We start from the raw sequence: 27,203 nt of genomic DNA, 5'->3' as shown, positions 1-27,203 counted from the left end.
AGAGAACTCTTCCATGGGGATCTGTGGGGACAGTGGTTAATAATGGAACTGTAGAGGTGGACACGGATGGGATCAAGCAGGGCCTTGAGGACATGACAAGGAGTGTGGTCAGAAGTCTTTGTAGGGCTTTGAGCACAGGAGTAATATGATGTGGTTTGCTTTTTAGGATTCTTATTGTAACAGATCTTTGGGGAATGGTTTGAAGGGGTGATAGCAGTACAAGTGAGGAGACAGTTTTCTGGAAGAGAAAAAAGGTGGTAATTCTGGACATAGGCTGTAAAGTGCTGTGACCTGCAGGGCCATTAATTAATTCAGGTTCCCAGACCCGGTGGTGAGGGGATGGGGGATGGGAAAAAGACAGACACATAAATAGAGAAAAAGCTGGGTCTCAGGGATTGACTATATATATATATATATATATATATATATATATATATATATATAGTATATGTATATAGTGATACACAATATGCTCAGCACATTTATTATATAGGTATAAACATCAAAAGGATTTATTGTGAGAAAGTTCTTCAAAGTAAGCAGAACCAAGGTCATGAGTACCAGCAGCCTGATTATAATTATCAGCTTTCTCCACCCAGAGATTTCTATACCTGAACACCTGGCATCTGAACCTCAAGGTCGAGAACTGAATAGCTCCATGGCTGGTACAAAACCTCCTATTGAACAGAGTGTCACCATAGCAACTGAGCAGTCTCCACCTTCCCACTGAGAGTTCTCAAGAGAGGTATCACCACTGTCATAGGACAGTTCAAGACCCATAATTCAGTCACTGCTCCCAATATAACAGTGCTAGATTAAGTCATTTATTTGGAAGTAGGATTTGATGGGTTCAAAGAAGACATTAAGGATGCCCCTGGGTTTACAGCTTGGGCACCTGGGTGGAGGCTAGTGTTGTTTGCTAAGATGGGAAAGGCTGGTATTGGGAGCAGAAATCTAATGTTTGGTTTTGTCTTTGAGTTAGAAAAGCCCAAGACAACAAGTAGAGAATTGATGATTGTTGGATATAGAAGTCAGAAGCCCAGAGGAGAGATTCATGTTGCAGATAACCAGCATGTATATAGTTTAAAGATGGAGCAGAGAACAAGCCAGCAAAAGGAAGGGATGTCCCATGGCCTCATGCAAAAATCACCTGATGCTCTGATATGGGGTAATCTTGGGACTCCAGCCATAATACTTCAACTTTAAAGTGTAGATCCTCTTAATTTTGGACTTAGGTGACCCTGTTCCTCTCAAGTACTCTCTACTTTCTTCCTTTTCGTAGATATGTCATATATACTGGAACTTTAAGAGGCAATTATATTTTAGATCCTTCATTTGCATTTTTGGTTTGTTTGGATATTGGGGATTAAACCTAGGTGGTCTCAGGCATACTAGGCAAGCACTGTACCATAGAACTTATCCTTAGCCCCTTCATTTACAGTTTAGTAGGTTTGCGCAACATGTTATCCTACTTGGGGTAGACATTCCAACACCCTTAGTAGGAATTAGAATGAGATAAAGGTAGATACCTGGCAAATAGAAAGTGAGTCCTGGAAAACAGGGTATCTGGAGGGCTGGAAGAAGTTTTATTGGGGAAAATAGGCAGTTTCTTAGTCATCTTCCCATTTTTTAAATATTGAAAAGTTTTATTTATTTGATAGATAACTTATGAATTAATATAAAGAAATGACAGTAACTCTTACATATACATTATTCAAAACATTTTCATTAAGCACCAAGTAGCACAGTTTCCAATCTTTTCATCCAAAACACTTTTATCATTGAAAGATTGCTCTAAACTTAATTTATTTAGGTTTTTAACCAAGAAATCTCAAGCTGCCAATCACAGCTTTTAATTAGCACGAGATGACCAGATTAAACCCTTATAATATGAATAAAAATAACTTCAAAAAGTTTTGTCTTGGGCTGGGGTTGTGGCTCAGTGGTAGAGCACTTGGCAGCATGCGTGAGGCACTGGGTTCGATCCCCGGCACCACATAAAAAAACTAAACAAACAAAATAAAGGTATGGTGTCCCTCTACAACTAAAAATATTTTTAAAAAAGTTTTGACCTATATATTCCAACTAAGGGCATCAGCTAGCCTCAGGCTGGTATTCTACAAGCCAAATATCATCCACACAGCACACAGATTAAATGCATTATAAGTAAATACAAAGTGTCATAAAATATGTGCTCTTGTATATTCAAGGGGAGTAATGCCTAATTTCCATGGGTGTACAATGCGGCAAGGGCAACAGAAACAGATGCCATTCACTAACTTGTAAGTGAGGACCTAGCAAGGACAGTGGAAGGAACAAAAGGTCCTGTGCCCTGGAATAAAGTGGAGGCTTTGTAGACGAGGTGGTGTCCAGGCCAGGCCAAGAGCATGAGTGAATATCTAGATGCATGGGGAGGAATCTTTAGGGCTGGAGAGGACAAGGTGAACCAAGACACTGAGCCACAAACCTGCTGACTATTCAGAAGACTGTGGAGTGTTTGTGCTGGGTGGAGGGTAATCTAATAAGAGATGTGTAAAACAGGGAAAGGAAAACATCCTCCAATAAAAGGACACAATATCTTCCCTGATGGAGATGCTCCCTGTTCTCTCTGGATGTGAAGTAGCTGGGGATTACTCTGTCAGTCACCTTTGACACCAAGCCCTAATCCCTTGGAATCAAATCCATGAGCAAGAATCTTCCTTCATGTAAACTTTTCCCCCAAAAGTTAAACAAAAACACAAGCAAACTAAACAAAACCCAAAACAAAAAGAATGAGATCAAGGTTTGACTCCTCATACTTCATTTGTGTCTCAGCTGTCATGCTAGGGAGACAGGGTCTGTTTTGTCACTCACACCCATTCATTTCTGCAAGGCATCTAGATGCACATCAAGTCCTAATACAGCATCCCTCAGAACAGTAACACCACCCAGAACATAAACTTAACCCAGTAGAAGGCAGCATCAACCGAAGGATCTACTATAATATTACTACTTGATCCTACCTTATTTTAACCCTTTTTCTGATTCATTTACAAAATATCTACACTCTTTAATGTTCTGGAAATGTTACAAATGTTGCATTAGATTCCTCTTCTTGAGGTAGTTCAAGTTTTGTGACAACAAATATACATATTTTTCTACACTTACCATGGACGACTAGTTATCATGAAAGGCCTACAACCAAACTAGATCATAACAAATTAACAACTGTAAGAAAAAACCATAAAGTCATACAAAAATTAAAAGCAAGCAAAAAAGAAAAGCAGGAATCTGTGTCATCAAACTAGTAGTCTAAACTTTGCCACAGATAAAAAAAAAAAAAAAAAAAAAAAGAACCTAACCTCACTTTGTTTACCAAGCTATAGGCATTTTATAAAATACTCAAGTAATTAACAGCTCATAAAAATTCAGGGAAATTTTTAGGTGGAAACAACATTAACATCAACTCATTCTCTAGCAAATAGTTTTTCTAAAATGTGTGGCCATGCAGAGGAAGTTTGGCAAAACTGTCTGCAGGGGCCTACCTTGTGGAACAGACCCCTCTCAGGTCTGCTTCAGAGGCGCAGAGATATTGGCAGATACCTGCTCCAGGTGGGCCAAGGAGCCCTGAGGGAATTCACCTGGCTTTTTGTGCTGCACATTGATGTCCTCCAGCACCTGCTGCCAATGCCTCAGCTTTGTCAAGTGCTTCTTCTCCAGTGCATCTTTCCACTACAATTCATTCCTTAATTCTTAGACATCATCTTTGATAACTTACTCTGATTTCCAACAACTGCAACCTGCCTGTTTTTTTTTTTTAATTTTTATTTTTTGGTGGTGCTGAGGATTAGAACCCAGGGCCTTGTGCACCTACCAACTGAACTATATCCCCAGTTGCAATCTGTTTTTGTAGAAAAAAAAGCATTCTGTCTGTCTTGAAATACCCAGCAACTTCTGGATACATCGATCAACACCAGTTTGAATTTCTTCCTGATCCGCGTGATTAACATACTCCTGAATTATGAGAGAAGCAAAGCAAGCCTCAAATGTTGACTTTAACTCGTGCACCAAGGTACTGTTAGAAGTTCTTAGAGCATCAGGCGCTGCCTGAAGAAGCAAGGGCTGGCCCAGGTCCCGGTGGAAGTGGTGGGGATCCTGGAAGCTGCCCGGAGAACATACCACCCAGTGGAGCTACAGTGTCTGGAATGGCTCACTGAATCTTCCTATTTCACAGTGTGATTAATACCACACGATGTCATGGATGCCACCTATTTATCATGCTTCAGTGGACGTGTCAGACAGTGTGCTAAATGTTGGAGTTTCCAAGAGGCATCTGAGGAGGAAGTTCTGATGCATAGGTCTATACCAAACTTTAGACAGTGCAAAGGACACCTGTGCTGAGTGTATTGGTAGATTTTTGTTTTCTGAAAGACCCTGATTTTCTTTATTGTGCATGTGTTTTTTTGTTTGGGTTGTAACCTGCCCTTTGTTAACCTTACTTATTTCTGGAGACTACCCCTTGAGCACTCTTTTGCCTCTGTGTCTCAGATGCTGCAGCTCTGGGAAAGGCTTCTCTACTGCTTCAACACTACTGCAGAGGAGTAGTTATCAAAGACCTACTCCATCAGACTGCTGTTGCACATTACTTCTCCCCACTGCCCTTCTTCTGTTGTCTGTCTTTGAATTCTGACATTGGCAGATTTTTTTCCTATGAATTCTTTTAAGTAGGTAACTTTTTTTTTGCATATTAAAAAAACCTTTATTGAAACAACTATGTGTGCTTATTTGTTTAGTCATTTAGTGAACAAATATTTGTCAAGTACCTACTACCTGCCAGGTCTTGAAGATATAGCTCTAATCAAAACTGTTAAGAATTTGACATTCTGCTGACATACTATTTTTTTTTAACAGAAACCAGGATGATGTGGTTATTCATGATCTTCTACTTAAAATACTTTCAGTAAATCAATTGATCCCAAACACAGAGCCCAGTTTTACCACTGTGTGGCCATTAACTCACATCCTTGCCTCAGAAGAAACTGTGCAGCTGTATTGTTTTGGTTTTGATGTAACTTTTTGTCTTGAAAAAGAATTATCTGTTTTGAAACTTGTCAGCCATTTATTAACATTCATAATTTGACATTTGCATTTAGTAATTTCTTAGTATTATGATTTTTTTTTTCAAGGCCAGGGATCAAACACAGGAACTTGCGCATGCAAGGCAAGCACTCACCACTGAGCAACATCCCTATCCCCTTCCTTCCTTCCTTCCTTCCTTCCTTCCTTCCTTCTTTCCTTCCTTTCTTTCAAAATCTTACCAGTAGTACAGCCTTGGTTAGCATGTGCTGGGCTTATCTAATTAGGGAATAAAGGCATATTCTATGGGTGGTCTTTGGTGTAACCTCAAATACATAATTCTCAAGAAAACACACATTTCAAAATATTTTACCTATGAATAATATGATTTCTTCCTGTTCCATCCAAAAATCATGCTACAACTTGAAAAAGAATGGGTAGTTGATGTTGCTATATTAAAATTGGCATTTATAACTTGTAAAAGCATTGAGTAGATGAGTAATTAATCCCAAACCCTAAAATTTTAAATCCATTTGGTAAAAATTTTCAGTAGTGAAAGCATAGTTTTTGTGCTCACGTGAAAATATAAATTCTAAATACCCTTATTTTTATGTTATCCCATATGAGTGCATTCTTTGTGATATCAAGCAATGCTTTCCAGACTTACTTTGTGTGGGTTCTATTGTTAAAGTTTTTGCTTTTTCTTCTGCTAAAATCTTGCAGAGCTGCAAAGCAATAAGAGGAATTAGTGGGCACTGACTGATACAGCATTTTCCTAACATGCATGAGGCCCTGTGTTCAATCCTCAGCAATGCAAAAGAGAGAGAGAAATAAAAATAAAAAAGTCTTGGGGGCATTCAGTAAGCGGACTTAAAAATTCAGACCAGCTTAGATGATGAGGCATTTTAATTCTGCTGTGGCTAACTATGAAAATCCTAACAGACAAATATAAACATTGCTCTTTGAAATGAATGACACAGGAAAAAGAGTGGGGGATTTTATTGTGAGTAGGAGGAAATTTTACCCTAAACTGTTATCGTGTGATGCTGAGCACCAATAAATATTGTAGGGATATTCATAGAGTAGCCAAGAATTTGAGAAAAATTGTCTATAAAGGGATAAAGTCTTAGCCTGGTGAAAAATCAACTGTGATGTAATCGTGGACACATGGTGTGGTTGTGTTTCCTTTGACAAAGATGACATATCAGTGATTTGCTGAGTAAATTCCTATCATCTTCACCAGGAATAAAAGTATAAAAAGACTATTATTCTGGGCACAGAGGGCAACGGGGCATATCTCATAAGGGATTGGCAAGACCTGAAGCATGGGCCTCAGCACTATTTAAAAGATCAGAGAGACATGTCAGTGGATAGTGGAAGAGCTGAGGATTTATAGGTCAGAGCTGGCTGTGGAGCTGGGCTGGGCTAGGGAAGAAGTTGGGCTTTCAGGAAGAGGTTAAGTGACCAGTGTTCCATGGTCAGAGGGTGAAAGGAAACAGAAGTAGCTGTTATGACCCATACTGGGAATTAAGCCTTAACTTTTGGGACACATTGGTTGGGTGACTGAAGAGCATGGAGATTAGATTGGACATTGGCCAGGGTAATCAGCAGGTCAAGGTGGCCACCACTGGATAGACCAAGGTAGGACTGGGCCTCTGGATCAGGAGATTCATGAAGGAGTCTGTTTGTGCTCTGAATAGTGCTTTTGGAGAGGAGTTGAACTTCAGTTCTAGGGCACCTTGTGACATCTAGGCCTCAGTCAAAGCTTCAAAGTCATGATGTTTCTGAATTGCAACATTTGGAACTTTATCAGATAAACCATTTATAATAATGCTAATGTCAAATGGAAGCACATGGACAAAGTCCAGAATTTAACAATAAATAGCTAACATTTCTTTAGCACTCACTGTGCCAGGTACTGTTCTGAGTGTTTTATGTATTTGTTCCATTTACTCCTCCCAAAAGTCTATTCAGGGAGACAGGTATTGACTTGCAGAGATTCTGCTAGCAATGAGATAGTAGGAAGGACGTGTAGGCGTGGGATTATGTTGTTCTGGGTACCTAAATTTATTTGTGGGTAGCCTGCCTTGGCATATTTAACACATGCCACTGGTCCTGTGTATTCCTTATGGTTGGGATTCCTAACATCTGTCTAGGGTGAGACTGCTTGCACTCTGGCTCTCAATCTCACCTTAAGGTTCTGTAGCTTTTATTATCTGTGTATATTCATTTGCTTGATTATATACCCTTTTCATTTTAAAAAATTGTTTATAAATTATTTGCTATTGGTAAGTTTTACCTCATCAACTAGCTTCTGCAGATTTTTATTGCTTTTTTATATCCCATAGACCAAGCATCCTTGTAAAGAATCCAGTAAATTCACATGATATATTCTGTGCCTTTCTTTCTACCTTGATTTTAATTATATTGTAGTCAATTGTTAAGAAACTGGTTATTTTTGCATATTTTACAATGTCCAAATAGTCTATTTTTTGTTTTCCACAGGGCAAACTCAAAAAATGAATCTTTTTCAGTCAATAACAAGCGCCTTGGATAACTCACTGGCTAAAGATCCTACTGCAGGTAACGTTGATCTACGTTCAATTGTGGTAGTTGCTTATGCCAGAATTAAAAATTTGCTTGAAAAATTTGTATGGAGCTCAAAGGTTAACATTGTAGATATTAACCAGAAATTTTTGAAAGACCTGATCAAATATATACGGCTGAAGAACCAACTGCACTATTAGCACATGTCTGTATCCACTCATTACTAGTTCTCATGTATGTTGACATTAGGTCAGTTTTCATAGTACATATGGTCCTAATATTATAGTAATTTCTTCTGGATTAATATCTACTTTGTACTTCTGTTTCTCTAATGTACAGGAAAAAACTCAGATAATACCAGGTCATTCAGATACAAATTTATAAATGAAGATTTGATTTCTATACTTTTTGACTTTTTACATGTCATTCAACTTGTAATATTTCTTTTAGAAATAATAATTTTAGTATTTATACATAATTTCATAAGCAATTTCATTTTTATCTTATTAATGATTGGTATAAAAAGTTGTCCTTCTGTGTTTTCTAGATTTGGTTGGATTTACTTCACATACACACACTCTCACTTTACTATACCTTGGGCTTTTCCTTGAGAATCCTTTTTTCTGATACTGAGGATTGAACTCAGGGGCTTTTACCATTGAGTTACATCCCCAGTCCTTCCTATTTTTTATTTTGGGACAGTGTCTCCCTAAGCTGCTGAGGGTCTTGCTAAATTGCTGAGGCTGGCCTTGAATTTGCAACCTGAATCACTGGGATTATAGATGTGTGCCACCGTCCCTGGTCCACTTGAGAATCCTTTGTTTTAAAGTTAAGTGAAGTGAAAAACAGGTAATTTCTTTTTTTTTTTTTTTTGAAGGAAGTGAGAGCTAGACTGGAAAATTACTAGACCTTGATTTGTTTTGAATGTTATCTGAGAATGATAGAACTAGGTGAGTGAATGTAGAGAAGGGTGACTTATTTTCTTGCGGTCCATAAAACTCTCAGGTGCATTCATGGGACTAGTGTTGGGCTCTCTGAATACCCCTTAATTTATTCTTGCCTTACTAAAAGGCTCCTCTTAGTTTCCACTGACCCCAATCTTTCCTCTGCTGCTGTGTTCTACCATACTTGCTTCCTGTCTGTTTACACAGTCTAAGTCCCTTTTTATGTGAGACCCTTCTGTTAGCTTGGAATTCTCCTCCTTCAGCTCCTCGGAGGGCTGACTCTTACTGAACACTATGTTTAAGAAAACCACAGACCTGGGAACCAGGACTGTGAGTCACAGTTCTGGCTGGCTTTTTGACTTGGCAAGTCACTCTACTACTCCTCTGGCCTCGTTTCTTCCTGGATAAAACAAGATGAGATTCAGGATCAGTGGTTCTGTCTCTGCAGGGAGTTCTTTCCACCCGTACTCTGCTTCCCATGCCTTTATCAGTGTCTGGAGACAGTTTTGGTTGTCACAGCTATGTGTTTGATGGGCAGCTGTCATCAAGTGGGTAGAGACCAGGATTCTGCTGTATATCTACAATGCACAGGAAAGTCTCCCCAACAGAAGATTTATCTAGTCCAAATTATTAATAATATCCAAGTTGAGAGACCTTGAGCTATATCTTTAGTCCATTTCTATTTAATGATTTAAAATATAAACATTTTAATTGCTTATTTCTCATGAATATAAAATGACGTCTTTAAACATTTTTTTTTTCCAGTAATATTTGGCGAAGATGTTGCCTTTGGTGGAGTCTTCAGATGCACTGTTGGCTTGCGAGACAAGTATGGTAGGTTAATATCTATGTGAATAGTATTCCTGTAGGACTTTTACTTCAAGATAAAAACAAAACAAAACAAACAAACAAAAAACCCCACAAAGTATACTTTGTTAAATTTCTGTATCTTTATTACATGGGTGAGTACCTTTTCATTTCCTCAGCCACCTGTAGAGTCCTGTGGCCTAGATTTCTCAAAATGTGTTTTAACTCTAGTATCTTCTGATCTACTTCATATCACACAGATTAGAGATTCCAAAATAATCTTCACTAAATGATAGTCAATGTATTGTCACCCATCTGTTCAAGAACCTTTGGCATCTTCCTGCAGCATGCCTTGGCCTGGGACTTCAGTTCCCTTTCTTCCAGTTCAAGATTCTGCTTGGTAGTCTATTAACAAATTTCATCTTTGTTGGGGAGAAAGACTGAGAGATTTATTTCCTAAGGAATTGGCTCATATGATTGTGGGGGCTGGCAAGTCTGTAGGGCAAGCTGGAAACTCGGGCAGGGTTTCTGTGTTTTAGTCTGGAGGCCAAATTCCTTTTTGTTTGGGAAACCTCAAGTCTTTTCTCTTAAAGCTTTAAATTGATTGGATGAGGCCCACCCACATTGCAAATGGTAAACTGCTCTACTCAAAGCTATTGATTTAAACATTAATCACATCTTAAAAAAAGATACCTTCACAGCAACTTCTGAGTCTGTGTTTGACCACATAACTGGACATTACAGCCTGGCCAAGATGACATAAACTTAACTATCTAATGCCCACTTCAACCCAGCTGCTCTGTCTTTTGCCTGGCATGGGATTGATTTCTGCCTATTGCTTTTATTTATTTCTTTTGGGTCCAACTTAGAACTGACAGAATTCGTTTTGGCGAGCTCTCAGTTCCCACTCTTGACATGCTATGTGAGGAATGTATTTCCACCCCCATGGTTAAGGATGCCTCTGAGCTGCTTTTGACATTTTATTTTTTTCTCTCAGTCTTATCTCATCTGGAAGTCCACAGAGTGGTTCAGAGTTTGCAGGAGTTGACATTTCCCTCTCTTCTTACCTTTACCCTGCCCTGTACTGCTCATGTGTGTGCACAGGGTGAGGAGTGAGTGTCTTTTCAGATTTTTTTTTTCTTAAAATAATCTCTTTCCAGGTCTGGTGGTTCAGGCCTGTAATCCTAGGCAGGACTGTAATCTCATTGCAAATTTGAGGCCAGTCTCAGGAATTTAGTGAGACCCTCAGCAAATTACCTAGACCCTGACCTGACATAAAAAAATAAAAAGGACTGTGGTTGTAGCTCAGTGGTAAAGTGCACCTGGGTTCAATCCCCAATGCAAAAAAAAAAAAAAAAAAAAAAAAAAAATTGTTGTCTCTCTCTGTATTGTACTCTCTGTGAGGTTATGATGTACTTAAATCAAAGAGACCATTGGGAACTTATTGGGCACTTATAGTTTTTTTTTTTTTACTCCATCTGTGGCAAGTTGAGTTTTTGGATCTAGTCCCTTTGCCTTCTACTTGTCTATTCTAACAGCTGTTTAGAGTTTGAGATAGTGAGCAAAAGATGATCTTTCCTAATCATTGACACTCCTACAAACTTGTAGATCTTTAAGAAAACATTTAAAAACCTTTAAATGCTTCTTGGGAGGCTGAAGCAGGAGGATAGCAAGTTCAGAGTTAGACTCAGCAACTTTGTGAGGTCCTAAGCAACTTTCCCATTTGTATAAAAAATGGGAAAGACAGAAAAACATAGAGGACAAAATAAAAATTGCTTACATACTTCTAAAGATAAACTAGAGATAACTGCATATCCTGGAATATGTACTTTTGAATATTGAATAATTTAAAATGTTAGATAATGTGTGCACACTTTGTATATAGTTTTGTAGCCTTTTTTTCTGCCTGGTGTAGTTATGCTGCTGAACTATTTTTGGCTTTCGCTGTCCTGTCTTTTCTGAAACTGTAGTGGCATGCCGTGGACTTGTTTAAGCTGGTAAGTCCTCAGTGGACCTTCTGACCAGATTCTCACCATGATTCTCATTCTATCTGGGGCAGTTCATCCACGCACCTGTTACACACAAACTTCTGAATTCTTGCCTCCAATCTAGACTTCTTTCCTGAGCTGTAATCTATATCTTCACTATTTCACTGCATATCTTTTTTTCTTTTTTTAGTTGTTGATGGCCCTTTATTTCATTTTTTAATTTATTTATATGTGGTGCTGAAAATTGAATGCAGTGCTTCATACATGCTAGGCAAGGGCTCTACCACTGAGCTACAACCCCAGTCCTTCACTGCACATGTTCACCCCAGTGTCACACAGTCACTTAAAAATGCTACATTTCCGGAACTAAACTCATCACACCCACACAGCAAATCTGTGCCTTCTGCTGCATTTTCTATCTTGGTGATTGTATCAACATCCATTTAGTTACCAAGCTCAAAACGAGATGGTCCTCATATCTTCCTTCTTTCTCATTTCTCACATCCAGTCAAATCTGAAAATTTCATCTTCGTAGTTTCTCTTCAATCCAGCCCCTCCATTCTTACTGCCCTGGCACTTCAGATCTTTAATTTTCTATGCCTAGGCAGTTTTATTTCTTAGTAATCACCCTTCCTTTGGTCTCACTTTCCCTCAATCCATTCTTTACCTTGTTACCAATGTTATCATTCTAAAATTCACTTTTCTTAGCACAATGTACAAAAGACTTTGAGATCTACCTAGCTAACCACTTGACCTTATCCACTCTACTGTTTACAAATTTAATGTTACTTGATGTGTCTTGTGAGCTCTCTGTCATTTTGTATATGCTATCTGGATCTCTCTTCCCCCATGTGATTATCTGGCAAACTCTAATTTCTTCTTCAGAAGGTTTCCTCTGAAAAGTCCGCCCCCCACCTCCAAATAGTCTCAGGCATTATTTTACCCTTGGTTAGATTGTATTCTTATTTATTCTTGTTTTTTTGTTGTTGTTTTTGCAGTGCTGGAGATCAAACTCAAGGCATTGCACATCCTAGGCAAATGCTCTACCTCTGAGCTATAGCTCTTGTCTCTTACTTCTTGAAAGTTATATTATAACCATCTCCTTATCAGATCTTCTACTAGACAGCTTCTCAAAGACAACAAATCTTTAAGCTCTCTGTGAATCTTAGCACTAAATCAATCTTGTCAAGTAGTATTTGTTAAATGAATTTTGTTGAGTGAATTTACTTGTTCCTCCAGAAGACAATGGTCTTCTGCTTCAGAAAGAGATTTTCTTGTCTTCCTTAAATATGTTGGTCTGAAGTAATTTTTTTTTTAAAAAAGGTTAAAACAGAGAAACACTAACTCCTTCTTGAGAAAAACGTTTAGTAATGTTGGAGGGCACCTGCAGATTTATGTCTACATGGCAAGGGGCTGAGATAATTCATGGCTATGTAACTCTTTTAGCTTTATTGTCAGTAGCTGCTGTGAATTGTTACAATAACTTTAGAATTATGAATTTAAACTTTTAATAATTCCAACTAGATCAAGATAAGCAATCACCACTCTAATGAGAGCAAGTGAACTTCTGTTTTTAGGAATGTACGATAGAGGGAATTGTGAAGAGAAATATATATTAAAATAGATTTTTTCTTGCATATAGAAAAATACCATTCATACACATTGAGGACACCAAAACAAAACAAAAACGAAAACCAAACCCCAAAACATCCTTTTTAAGTAATCTCTGCTCTTTAGAATGTAGACCTGTAATTTTTAGCTATACCGAAAATACATATACTATGTCTGCTTAGTATTCTTTTTGTTTATTCTAAAAGATTGTATTTAAAAAAGCTAAAAATTATATTGATATAATTAAATACATTGTATTAAATGAGTTTAGTAATGAAAACCTCTGGTGAGGGACCAATTCACTTACTGGAGAAATCTGAGTGTTGAGTGGGAAGGGATCATGATCAGTAGGTGGCAGTCTGCACTTTGTAATGAGATCCTGTATTGTTCGAGTACTCTGGAACTGTCATGAGGCATTTTATGTTCCATCATAAGGCAGAGTGGAAAGATTGCAGGTTTACTGACACAATATTGTAAAGCTGAATGCCACTGAATTTTTAAATGAAGGAACTGCATAATTAGAAGCAATGCCAAGAAAAAAGGAAGAGAGACAGAGCTATTTTGTATTCCATATAATGCAGGTGAGTGTGGGTTTAACACCATTAAACTGCTTTTTTACTCCTTCCCTTACCTTTCATAGAACACAATAATATAAGTGTCTTAAAAATGAAAAGGAGAGTAGCATATCGTCATTACTGTATACCTGATGGCAACTTTGAACTTTTTTTTTTTTTTCTTTTTGGTACCAGGACTTGAACCCAGGGGTGCTTAATCACTAAACCAAAATCCCCAGCCCATTTTTACATTTGATATCAAGTAAGAGACAGGGTCTTGTTGAGTTGCTTAGGGTCTCACTAAGTTCACGAGGCTGGCTTTAAACTTGAAATCCTCCTGCCTCAGCCTCCTACGCTGCTGGGATTATAGGTGTTTGCCACCATACCTGGCCAGCTTTGCATGGTTGGCCATGAACTGTTAATCAGAAAAACAGTTGGAATTAGGGGAATGCTGGGAAGAGGACAGTTCAAAGTAGTTGGTTTGTAGAGCATGTGTGATTTTATGTTGAATTCTACTAAATTTATTCTCATTGTCATTCTGAGTTTGTGTGTGTATGTGTGTGTACATGTTTTATTCAATTAAGACTTTATGTCAGGTTGAAGGTGTTCTCTTTTTTTCAGTTGTAGATGAACACAATACCTTTTTTAAAAAACTTATTTATTTATTTTTTAATGTGGTGCTGAGGATTGAACCCAGTGCCTCACATATGCCAGGCAAGTGCACTACCACTGAGCTATGACCCCAGCCCCTAAGTGGTGTTTTTATTTAGCACTGATCTGCACTGAGAGGAATATTCCTGCGCTGTGGATCTTAGGCTCTATCTGGCCCACTTGTTGGAGGAAGCTTAAGTGAGAAAAGAGATAGTAGCGAATTGCCAAATGAGTCTACAGGCCTGAACATCTTCCTTTTCATGAGCTCTGATGTTTTTCCATTACTATATTCATTCCTTTGCACCGCAAGTGAGGCTGTCATAGCAGCTTGGGAAAAGTTATAACCACTTACTTGTTTCCTTATGTAAACATCACAGAAGTTGTATAACCAGATACTTTAATACACTGATGTCAGGAAGGAAAACTAGGACAGGCATATGGAGAAGGCAATTTGTAATCTATATAATATGCCAATAATTGGGAGTTGACGCTGGGCCCCTGTTGTCATCAGTGAAGTAAAGGACAAGGACCAGATGACCTGTGTAGACCCTTCTGCACACATGAAAGTACTCTGTGCTTTTATTTCTTTTTAAAAAGAGGAATACAGTTTCCTCATGCATTGATTCCCTTTTCATTTAGATGTTTATGAATATGATTGTTGTATCATCATGGAATCTTGGGGTACCTTCGGCACTTAATTTAATTCTCTTAGGAAGCACCTTTTTCCAGTGTGGTAACTTTTAAATTTGAGGAATGTAAGCACTATCTTTTGGCAGTCTCTTATATGAATCATTAAATTAACATCTTCAACCAAATAGTGACCTTCTATTGTATGTTCCTAATGCAAAAAAGGTTACTTCAGGGCCAATCATACTTTTGGATTGAGTGTCAGGATTCCACTGAAGAGTGGCTGTCTGCCAGGTGGGGTTTGGCCCAAATTGAAACTAATTTTACTGAAGAAAGAACTTGATAAAATTCATAAAAATTTCTCAGGGAAATGGAATACATGATTTATTCCTCCTATTGAAGTAAGTATATTTATGACTTAAATCAGATTTAATACCACATATAGATAGTAAAATGGCTAACTGTTCCAGGAATTCAGAGTAAAAATAGCAAAAATTAATAAGTAGGTATAAAACTCTTTTTTCTAATATGCTTGTTAAAAAAGCTATTAAAGGATTATTAGTAATATGATAATTTATATGATTTTCTTAACTTTCTGAGTGTCAGACACTGTGAGTTGCTCCTGATATTACAAGTTTCCTTTCTTTTCTGAAAGTGAATATATAGTAGAACTAGATATACTTATTTAATAGTGCCTTCTTTTCCCTCCAGTGGAGAGGGAAAAATAATTTAAAAATGAATAATTAGTAAATATAATTTTATTAATTGTAAAAATTATGAATCATAATAATGAATTATTTTATAACAAACTTATAAATTAATTTATTCATTATAAAGATTAATGAAAATAACTAAGACTTTTGTGGTAAAATATACATAACAAAATTTACCATTTTAATACTTTTTAAGCATGCAGTTCAGGGCTATTAAATACATCCATATTATTGCATTTGTTACCACCATCCATCACCAGAGCTCTTTCATCTTGCAAAACTAGAACACTACACTTATCAACTCCCCATTTCCCCTTTCCTCAGCCCTAGACTACCCTTCTACTTTCTATCCCAATTGAATTTAATTATTTCAGTATCTCATGTGAGTAGAACCATATGGTATTTTTCCTTTTGATTGATTTATTTTATTTAGCATAATGTCTTCAAAGTCTATCCATGTTGTAGCATGTGTCAAAATTTCCTTCCTTTAGCTGGGCTTGATAGTACATGCCTATAATACCAGCTACTTGAGAGACTGAGGTGGGAGGATCCTGAGTTCAAGGCCAGACTGGACAATGTGGCAAAAAAATTCCTTTTTAAGGTTGAGTAATATGCCATTGTGTATATAAAATACACTTTGTTTTTCCATTCATCTGTTGATAGACATTGGGGTTGCCGCTCCTTTTTTGATGTAGTACATGATGCTGCTATAAACATGAGTGTACAAGTATTTCTTCCCATGCCTGTTTTCAATTCTGAAGAAAAAAGTTGGAGGAGTCATACTTCCTTACACCAAAACTTACTACAAAGCTTCAATAATCAAAACAGTGACACTGGCATAAAAACAGGCATATTGGCTGATGGGATAGAATAGAAAACTCAGAAATACATCCTTGCATATATGGTCAGATAATTTTTGACAAGACTGCAAAGACCATTCAGTGCAGAAAAGACACTTTTTGACAAATGAGTCTGGGAAAACTGGATATCTACATGTAAAAGAATGACGTTGAACCCTTACCTAACACCATGACAAAAATTAACTCAAATTGATCATAGATCTCTTAAAGATAGAACTCTTAAAAGAAAATGTAGAGTAAAAGCTTCATGTTGTTGCATTTGGTAATGATTTCTTGGAATGACTCCAAAGACACAGGCAGCAAAAGAAAAAATAGGCAAATTATACTTCATCAAAATGAAAAACTGGTGTTTTGAAGGACACCATGAATCAAACAAAAAGACAGGCCAAAGAATGAGAGAAATATTTGCAAATCACATATTTTGTAAGAGATTAATATCCATAACACATAGAGAACTCCTAAAAATATACTACAACAATGACAGAAATCCTTAATAACTCAGTTAAAAAATAGGCAAAGGAATTGAATTGGGTATACTCATACATTGTTGGTAGGACTGCAAATTGGTGCAACCACTATGGAAAGTAGTATGGAGATACCTCAGAAATCTTGGAATGGCTCCACCAATTGACCTAGCTGTCCTACTTCTCGGTCTATACCCAAAGTACTTAAAATCAGCATACTATAATGATATAGCCACATCGATGTTTATTGCAGCTCAATTCACAGTAGCTAAACCATAGAACCAACCTAGATGCCTTTCAACGGAGGAATGGATAAAAAAAATGTGGTACATACACACAATGGACTATTACTCAGCCTTAAAGAAGAATAAAATTATGGCATTTGCAGGCAAATGGATGGAACTAGAGAATATCATGCTAATATAATGACTTTGGAGTTATTCTAAGAAATCATTACCAAACCCAACATCATGAAGTGAAATAAGCCAATCCCCGAAACCCCAAAGCCAAATGTTTTCTCTGATAAACAGATGCTGATCCATAGTGGGGCGGGGGGATAGGGAAGAATGAAGGAACGTTCTTTGTGTAGAGGGGAGTCAGGGGAGGGCTGGGGTTATGGGATGGAAGGACCATAGAAAGAGACAGACATTATTACCCTATATACATGTATGATTACATTAGTGGAGTGACTCTGCACCATGTCCAGCCAGAGGAATGAGAAGTTGTGCTCCATTTGTATACAATGTGTCAAAATGCATTCTATAAAATAAATAAATCAATTAATTAAAAAAAGAAAAAAAGAAGATCTGCAAGTGGCCAATAAGCACATGAAAAGATGCATTAGGAAATTATTATTATTAGGAAAATGTAAACCAAAACCACAGTGGGACAGTATGTCATGCTTATTGATTGGCTGTTCTAAAAAATGTAAAAAAAAAGATGAACATTGTTGAGGTTGTGATGAAATTGGAACTCCTGTGCACTGAGAGTATGGATCTGGGATAGTGCAGCTGCCCTGGAACACAGTAAGGCAGTTCCTCAAAATTTAGAACTACCCTGTGATCCAGCAATGTGCCTTTTTCCCCTCTATCTCTGTTTAAATTTTGTTAGAGTTACCCTAGAAAATGGGATGAAAATATCAACACATACTTCATTTATATTAGTCTTTAAAATTTATTTCTTTGATGATCTTTTTTTTTGATTTTGTATTCCAAATAAAAGCTTTAGAATCCACTAAAATTAGAATTGGTACAATTTGTCACTGTATTTCAAATTGCTCAAAAAAATCAAAAGGAGTATTCCCCTATTTGACCTGTTGACCCGTGGCTTCACAAACAACATTAAACAACAACAAAAAAAAGATATCTAATATATTTTGAAGCATATCAGAACTGGAGGGAAATTGAGGATACATCCACTCTAATTGTTCTCCACTGGTGGTGATTTTGGCACTGCGAAGAAATATTTTTGGTTGTCACAACTGAGGAAAGGCACTCATCAAGTGGATAGAAACCAGGCATGCTGCTAAACGTCCTACCAGGCACAGGACGGCACTCCCCCACCAAACGAAGAACTGTCTGGCACCAAAAGTGAATAGCACTAGGTTGAGAATCCCTGATCTGCTCCGACGCCCCATAATGTAGAAACTGAAGTTCTGGGAGGTTGGTGTTACCAGATTGCCCAGTGGCAAGTGGGTGAGCTACTCACTCACGTTCATTTAACAATATGAGACTCATAAGGAATTCTAATTAAGTAAAGCTCAAGTGTTTTGATTATTTATGGATTAAGAGGAAGCTAGTTATTAGAAGCTTAGATTAAAAAGGTTGGAAAAAAATCTCCTTTTGTATTCTCCTATGAACAAGATTTTCTGAAAGCATTAAGTTGTTCAGGACGGCGGCTGCTGCCTTGGCTTATTTTTCCCCCTTTAATTGATTAAACAATAAATGTTAGAGCTGCCAACAGGTGTTCTCTTTGACATTTTAAGCATCATTCAGCTTGTAAGGTCCTTAAACCAGTTTTTGTAAACCTTACTTGACAATGACATGCTTTTAAAATTTTAAAATGTAAGTGCCAACAGGAGCTTAAGAGGTAGAATTAAAGTGGACTGGGAAAAATGGGATTATAGATAATTATTGTCAGACAGTACAAAATTGATTCATAACAATCTTTTTGAACTTCATGGTTAAGAATTAGAAAAATGAGACTAGTATTAAGAGCAATAAGTAAAAGAAAATAAAAGACCTTTTATTTGACATTTTCATTTTCAGGTATGACATGTCACATATCAACATAGGGATGATGTTGCTAAATTAGCTTCTGAAATCTGGTGCTAAACCAGATGTGGAGGGACCTACTTATAATCCCAGCTATTAGGGAGATTGAGAAAGGAGAATGGCAAGTTTGAGGTCAGCCTGGGCAGTATAGGGAGACCCTGCCTCAAAATAAAATAAAACGGGGCTAGAGATGTAGCTCAGTGATAGGGCACTTGCCTACATGTATGTGCAAGGTCCTCGGTTCAGTCCCCAGCACCAAAAACAAACAAACAAATAAACAAACAGAAACAAACCTAGTGCTGAATCTTCTGAAAGTCATCTTGCATTCTGTTACCCTTAATAGAAGGAAGGACAGACAATTTCTTTTATTTTTCCTTTAATGGTTAGTATTTCTTTATTAATGTGCACCAGTTATTTTTAATTGTTTTATTTTTGACAGCTAGCTTTTACATTTTTGCACATTGAAGCCTGTGATTTTTTTTTGTATGGACTCACAATTGCTAATTACTTGATATATCTGTAATTTTTGAATTAGCCTTTCTTTTTGCTTTAAACTTCCCATTTAGCCATAGATGATGAGGTATATAAAATATCAGTTTCTTTGAGTGACTATGAAATATTAGACTTTAAAAATTAAATACCATATAAATATATTGAAATTTTAAAGAGATGTTTAACATAAAATGACATCCACTAAAAAGTGAGTCACACTAGTCCTAAGGATTGTTTATAAGTACTCCTTGCTATTGCTCAGGTTGACAGTCAGGCATCCTGTACTTCTTGCTGTTCCCTGTCTGACTAACCTATTCAAATATAGGTAGATTAGAATACAGTAATCTAAATACTATACTTATATATTTAACATTTTCCTTTTTAGATATGATAATACTTTTTAGAGGGCCATAGGATTCCCTTTTTGTGCACAGGATTAGAAATAGAAACATATTTTTCATGGGCTGGCGTTGGGCTCAGTGGTAGCGCACTTGCCTAGCAAGCGCAAGGCCCTGGGTTCAATCCTCAGCACCACATAAAAACAAATAAAGGTATTGTGTCCAACTACAACTAAAAAAATATATATAAAAAAAATGAAACATACTTTTCATACAATTGAAAAGTTTATGATCTTGACAAATTTGAGAAAAGTAGTAATGGCTTCTCTTTGTTTCTTTGTTCTTTAATCTTTTGATTTCCATGTTCTGATATTGGCTGTGGTGAGGGAAGGGTGTCAAAAAAATCGGCTTTTATGTTTTTTTTTTTAACTTGTTAAGGGACTTTTTATTTCTTTTATCACAATCTCTTTTTATCAAAGAAAAGCCACATGCAGGGATGGAATTAAAAATGGACCTGCTGCCACAGCAATTCATAGAATATCTTATATTAGACCAGTTAATAACAATAATTTTAGTTTTTTTAAAGACAATGTTGCATATGACTTGATTTCAATTTCTCAGAGGTCCTTGGGGATTATCAGTTTAACACTTCTACCAAATTCCTCAAAATTAAGCAAAAAACAGCCTGTAAATCTGTCATTAAAGAAGTTAATTTTAATAAGCTGAATTATCAGGCCCAAGGGGATCAGCATCATAATTTTTGCTGAACAGTTCAGATTGGTCAGTAATAGCTGGGAAAGCCTGGATTCTCCCATTCTGTTTTGTTCACTTGAAATAGATCCCTACTTTGTTGAATTACACCCGAGAATGCTCTTCTTCTAGAAGTTGAGTGCCTGATGGCTGTGGTAGCCATCGGGCAGCTTGACTTTGTGCTCAGATGTTGAGTTGATGTTGTCACTTACCTGAAGTTACTTACTTACTTCTCTTAGGAAGTTTGTATCTGAATGTGAATTTTATGACACACTTCCATATTTTGTGCCTCTAATTCTGTTTTGGAATACACTATTTGGTGCCTTTAATGCAGTTATAAAACTGCATAATACTAATACTACTACTAATAATTTCTCTAGGAAAAATAATTTTCTAGTCAGAATAGGAGTAGCCAGTAAAAACAGCCTTGCCTGGAAGATAGCATTGATATCATTAGCCAAATATTTGTTGTGTGAGACTGCCTGTGTAAAAGTCACAGAGGATTGGAGCACACTGCTTTGTTTTCTGTTCCTGTTTAACATAGATGCGATTTCCCAGTTGCTTTGATTGGCAGAGTTGATGAAGGATCAGTTAGGTAAAGGTTGGCAAATGTCATGTGCTAAGAAATCACTCAGGGAGCTCCTTGGACCAAAAGTTTTCAGTTTCCTGGTGAGCAGCTACACCCAAAAGCATCATTAGCAACGAAGTGCGTGACCTTCTCTGTGGCATTCTGCCATCCTTCCCCACAGGTCCCCTGGCTACCAGCCAGAAGTGGTGGCATATGGCCAGTCATAAATCAGCCAAAGGTTTCTTATTCTGGAGTTTTGGCTCTGGGAAACTCAAGCATCTTTAGTAATAGGGAATTTCTTCTCAGTCTCTGAGCAGGCTGCTCATTTAACCCATGTTTTTCTCTTTTCTGATCCTTGCCAGTTGTGGTGTCCAGCAGAAACAAAGAAACTTGTTTCTAAGCCAAAAGAGAACACACACAAACCCAGCATTTATATTCTTAATTAATCAAGATCCTATATAACTGAATTTGAGCATTTCATTTTTTAAAAAAAGCTCCTCAAAAGAGAAATAGAAACTTTTAAGTCATTATATGCATATCTTAATTCTTTAATCAAAGGAAGAAATGGAGCATATTAAATGGCATAAGTTCATTGTACTTATTAAAATCTTAAATTAAACACTGATAGAATGGTCATTAAGGAGAGAAGTTTCACAGTATTCTCAACAAATTTACAAGTGCAATTAGGCAACTCAGTCATTTGCCTGAAGAAAGTACTTTTCCTTTTGTCAAATAAAGATTCTGCGCAATTTCTGCCCAAGGACCATTTAGCTTTTAATTACTCTATCCATATACATCAAAGAATGTTAGAAGTCTGCTCACAGTTTATAACTCTTTATATAAAAAATAAGTTCAATATCTTGGCGTACAGTTACATTAGTTGTGTTCTCTTTAATGACTTCATTCATTCCACAGTGTGCTGAAAGTGAACCAGGATGGGACCTGGGTCTGTTGGCAGTCTCCAGCCTCCCTGGCCTCTCCTTATTTCCCTGAGATACTTGCAAATAGACTTTAAGACATGCAGTCTCAATAAAGCATTCCCCTCAGTTGGCTCTTGTCAAATTACCTTTGTCCTTATATCTAGTGTACACTCTTGGAGCATGGGGCAGAGGGCAGTTCACTCCTGACATTAGCTGCCATTATATTTAAAAATTTCACTAAAGTAAAATGGTAGTGAAAATTCTTCTTAATTTTTCCAGCCTAAGTGACCCTCAGCTCAGTATTTGTTTTATTAAGGGAGCACCAGCAAAGTCACTCACTGTCTTCACTGCTGAAATTCTCCTGTAGCACTGTAGAGCCACGGCTCTCTTTATTTACGTCCCACCTCCCATTTCCCTGGAGTAGTCTCCGTGCTCCAAGGACATACCCGCTCAGAGAACAGGTATCGTTTTACAACTGTATATCGGACATGACTTTTATTGTGGGAAGAGTCTAATGTATCAGGATTCCTTGCTCAGCTTCATTTTGGCAGATCCTCCTCTGGTGTTATTTGCATTTATTTTGGAGTCTAATTTATGCTGAACTGTGAAGGAATTAGTTGTTAGCATCTAATGTATTGTGGGGGCTTTAGCAGTTGGTCAGCATCTTGCCTTACCTCTCTCTGCCAAAACTGCACAGCCATAAGTGGACTGATATCCAATCTCTGGGCCTCTGGGGAACAATCCCCCAGTCCCCCCAAACAAAAACAACCAAAAATTCCACCCAAGAAACCAACAACAACAACAACAACAACAAAAAACAAAAACAAAAAGCCAAGCAAGAAAACCTGCAAACGAAGGATCCTCAGTTGATGGTGTGGTGACACATGGATCTGAGGTCCCTGCCTTTGCTGACATTGTCAGGGATGCTTGAGGGGACTTTAAACTTCAGCGGTTCTCTTAAACCAATGAATGCACACATCAAATCTAAATAAAAACAGCAGACCTGCTGTAGAAATATAGGTTTAAGACAAGCCCTTTGGCTTTAGTGTCAAGCTGGAATGGGCCTCTGATGTCCCTCCTCTTATGTGGATATTCTGGAGCCTCTGCTACCAAGCAACTCTTATCGGTTGCATTTATTTGGGTCAGTTTTATAGTTTCTGCAGAATCAGAAGGTTGCCGCTCAAAATAGCTCTGATCCCTTCATGCATGTGATACGTTTGCTCCCAGGAAGTGAAGGAGTAACAAGCCAGAGATGGGCTGAAGATCTAAGTTGAGAAATGTTGGCACTGGGGCTGGGGATGTGGCTCAAGCGGTAGCGCACTCACCTGGCATGCGTGCGGCCTGGGTTCGATCCTCAGCACCACATACAAAACAAAGATGTTGTGTCCGCCGATAACTAAAAAATAAATATTAAAATTCTCTCTCTCTCTCTCTCCCTCTCTCTTTAAAAAAAAAAAAGAAATGTTGGCACTGAATGTAACCATTGTCATGTGCATTAGTGGGCTTGCTAGTTAATATTAGTGGTGTCTTGACAAGTAGGGAAAACATCACTGAACTTTATCTAGATTGATGTAGTTCTTCAGTATGTTCTGAGCTTGCTTGGGCTATTTTCCTTATTTCAAAGATGAATTTATTAGGATCAAGAACTTGTTGGCAATGTCATCATAGGAAGGTCATTGCCTTACAGTTTTGTGTGTGCCTACGTAGGGTTAATGTTCAAAATGGGCTTCCAGATGGTTACAATACCATGCACACTGCTTCCTGGCCTTGACCATTTGCAGCAGTACTGATGCTTAGGTAGGCCTCATTCCAGTGATTCTGAGTTACTGGTTCAGAGTATGGCCATGGTGTTAGAGTTTTTCAAGTTCCCTGAGTGATTCAAATGTGCAGACTAGACTGAGAACTGCTCTAGAAAGTGCTAAAATTTCCAATATTTTCCCTTTAAGGAAATCACTGTATACTGGATAGGCCAAAGCAAAACTATATAGAAAGTAAATAGTGTAAGAATAAAATTGCAATATAAAATCATCTATGAGATGCCAAGAAACATCATTTTTTAGTTAGGTCAGAATTTAAATAACAGAGAGTGTACTGAAATTATTCACTGAGAGTTTTATTAGAAAATGATGGCTAAGATTTCTAGAAAAGATACCATTCAACATAAGCTTTTGCTTTTGTTTCCTCCCTAAGCTCCACTAGAGTGTTAAGGGATCTTACTTTATAAAGGACTAAATCCATGAGTAGGATTGGGTTGGAGACAATCTGAACAAATTGCTAGAAACCGGAAGGTAAGGAGATTAGTAGGTTTGGAAAAGCAGGATCCAGAGTGGACAGTCAAGAACCAACCTAGTTTACATCACAAGAGTTATCCAAAGGCTCAGGACTGGCAATGCCAGGTCTCTCTGGAAAAGGAAGAATGGAACTCTAGAATAAGGAGAATTGACCGAAAGTCTTTTGAAGAAGCTCCCATCTTTTTAGCTTTCCTCCACACTGGGCAGAGCCCTAGAGATTAATTTTTTAAAAATTCAACTTTTTAAAAAAATTATATATGACAGCAGGATGCATTACAATTCTCATTACACATATAGAGCACAATTTTTCATATCTCTGGTTGTATACAGAGTATAGTCACACCAATTCGTGTCTTCATACATGTACTTTGGATAATAATGATCATCACGTTCCACCATCATTTCTAACCCCATGCCCCCTCCTTTCCCCTCCAACCCCTCTGCCCTATCTAGAATTCGTCTGTTCCTCCCATGTTCCCTCTCCCTACCCCACTATGAATCAGCCTCCTTAAATGAAAGAAAACATTCGACATTTGGTTGAGATTGGATTAATTAAAATTTTTTTTGGTTGTAGATGTACACAATACCTTTATTTTATTTATTTATTTTTATGTGCTGCTGAGGATGAACATAGGACCTCATACATGCTAGGCAAGTGCTCTACTACTAAGCTATATCCCCAGCCCATGGAGGTAAATTTTCCGTGGAAAGGATAAACAACATCTAGATGTAAGTGAGGCTGGGAAATGCAGTTTTTGTTCTGTGAGGCTGTGCTCAGCTAGAACTCTAGCTCATTTGTTTTTCATGCTTCTTTGTCATGTTGTTTCCTTCTACTATAGAAGAGTGGGAGAATAAATATTTGGGGACAGTTAGCAGTTGGTACTGTGCTTACATGCCTAGGTGTTTACTACATTAATATAATAATACTGATAGTGATGTGATGACAATAGTAGCAAAAAACTCTTTTTTAACAGTGCTTTTTACATGCCCAGTACTGTTCTAAGGACTTTGCATATATTAACTCACCTAACCCTCACAAACTGTGAAATTCTCTTAACTTCCACACTTCAGATGTAGAAACTGAGGCATAAGGAGGTTAAGTACCTTTCCCAAGAAGCACAACTGGATCTGGGCCTGAGATCTCATCCTTCTGTGGTTAAACCTGATGTTGTGGTTGAGTTTCAGAACATGATTTCTGATAAAATGTTCTTTATTGTATGGGTTTTGTGTTCTCTTTGGAAAAAAGTGGTTTTACTGATATCTAGGCTTGATAAATATAAAAAGTTGTTTTTAGTTTTACTCAACTGTTCTTTTTGCTTGTACACATCTTAGTAGCATTAGAAATAGCTAATTTAACATTGGCTCTCTGTTTTTTTCTGCTTAAAAGAGGTTCTTATAGTCTGACTACCATCATATAAGGTGATGGGTAAAATTATGAAATGGGTAATTTAGTATGTAACTCTGTCTACAGTGTGGGGAGCTGAGGCTGAAGGCAGGGAGACCAGGAGTGAGGGGATTGCTGAGTTCAGGAGATTTAAGGTTTAGCATGTGTGCATAAGAAGCATCTGGAAGGTTTGCTAAGTCACAGATTACTAAAAACCACTCCAGGATTTCTGAGTTGTAGGCCTGAGGTGGGTCCTGAGAATTTTTACTTCTCCCAGGTTTGCAGAGGTGGCAGTTGTGAGTGAGCACTGTTTGGGAACCATTGTTTCTTTCTAATGTAGGGCAGCATAGGGAAGAGCAGAGCCAGTGATGGAGTTAGCCAGGGAGAATTGACAGGATTTGATTCTTTGCAGTAGAGGCAAATGGCCATTCATCATATTATGTGCATCTTTGAGATTAATTTTCCCAAAATACAACTGTGGTCAACTCTTTCTTGCTTAAATATACTTTGTCATCGTTTTTTTGATTGCTTGGAAATCCCTCAATTTAACTTAATTTTTAGTGTTTGATTGTGTCCTAGATATATCTGTGAGCTGACTGTCCCTAAAATATGTGAGAAGTCACTATGTCATGCTGTTTTTGATGAGTTTTTTAAGTATCGCCTGGATGATGTGTGTGTATGTGTGTATTTAAATGCTTATGAATCCACACATATTTTATCTGGCTTAATACAGGCCACCCATGTTTTCTGCCCAGTTGAATATTAATTAGATGTTTTAATGGATTCACTAGCCTGATTAATGATATCTACAGTCATTTCTTCTTTTTGATAAATTCCATTGATACATTTTCTGATTCTGCTTTTATTTATTCATTGGTGTGCAAATCAGACAGGTAATTAGGTTGTAGAAATGATGTGTAGGATTTGTTGGTTATAATTGATTTTAGAGAAAAAAAATGTCTAGAGCTAGCATAGGAAATTATGATGCTGTAAGTTAAAAAAATTCCAGATTTGGAATAGAATAATATACTTTTCAACATTAATTGGTTATCTTTTAGGCCAAACATGAATCATCTGAGGCTTTTGCACTATATTGCTTTTGGGACCATATTAAAGATCATAGTTATGGTATTTGTGTTTAGCTCTGCCTTTATAGGGACCTGGAGTTAGTTCCTATAACAGTGAGAATGACAGATATTTTAAAAGCAACAGATATTTTTAGTGCATATTGGGTTATTTTTTCCTTTAAAACTGATTCTGCATTCTTTTGAGCTTTATTTTATTAATAGCTCTTCAATCTAGATGTAGAATTGGTTTACTGTCAACCTTCTCTTGTTTACAAAGGGGAAAGCTCATTTATTTTTCA

General features: G+C 37.3%; 1 protein-coding gene and 1 pseudogene across 1 annotated transcript in view; one reads left to right on the top strand and one right to left on the bottom strand.

Annotated features, from left to right (window-relative positions):
• Bckdhb (branched chain keto acid dehydrogenase E1 subunit beta) overlaps positions 1-27,203 on the top strand; it is a 189,557-nt gene that overhangs the window by 5,255 nt on the left and 157,099 nt on the right. Inside the window, exons 2-3 of the mRNA XM_076859981.1 lie at positions 7,561-7,638; positions 9,312-9,380. Coding sequence (XP_076716096.1) covers positions 7,561-7,638; positions 9,312-9,380 — 147 coding nt within the window. The remainder of the gene's footprint in view (positions 1-7,560; positions 7,639-9,311; positions 9,381-27,203) is intronic.
• On the bottom strand, positions 3,544-6,803 carry LOC143401687 (mediator of RNA polymerase II transcription subunit 28-like; annotated as a pseudogene).

Source organism: Callospermophilus lateralis, chromosome 6 (genome assembly GCF_048772815.1).
Source record: "Callospermophilus lateralis isolate mCalLat2 chromosome 6, mCalLat2.hap1, whole genome shotgun sequence".
In the NCBI taxonomy this organism is placed as follows: domain Eukaryota; kingdom Metazoa; phylum Chordata; class Mammalia; order Rodentia; family Sciuridae; genus Callospermophilus; species Callospermophilus lateralis.
This window is presented reverse-complemented; position numbering and strand designations above follow the sequence as displayed.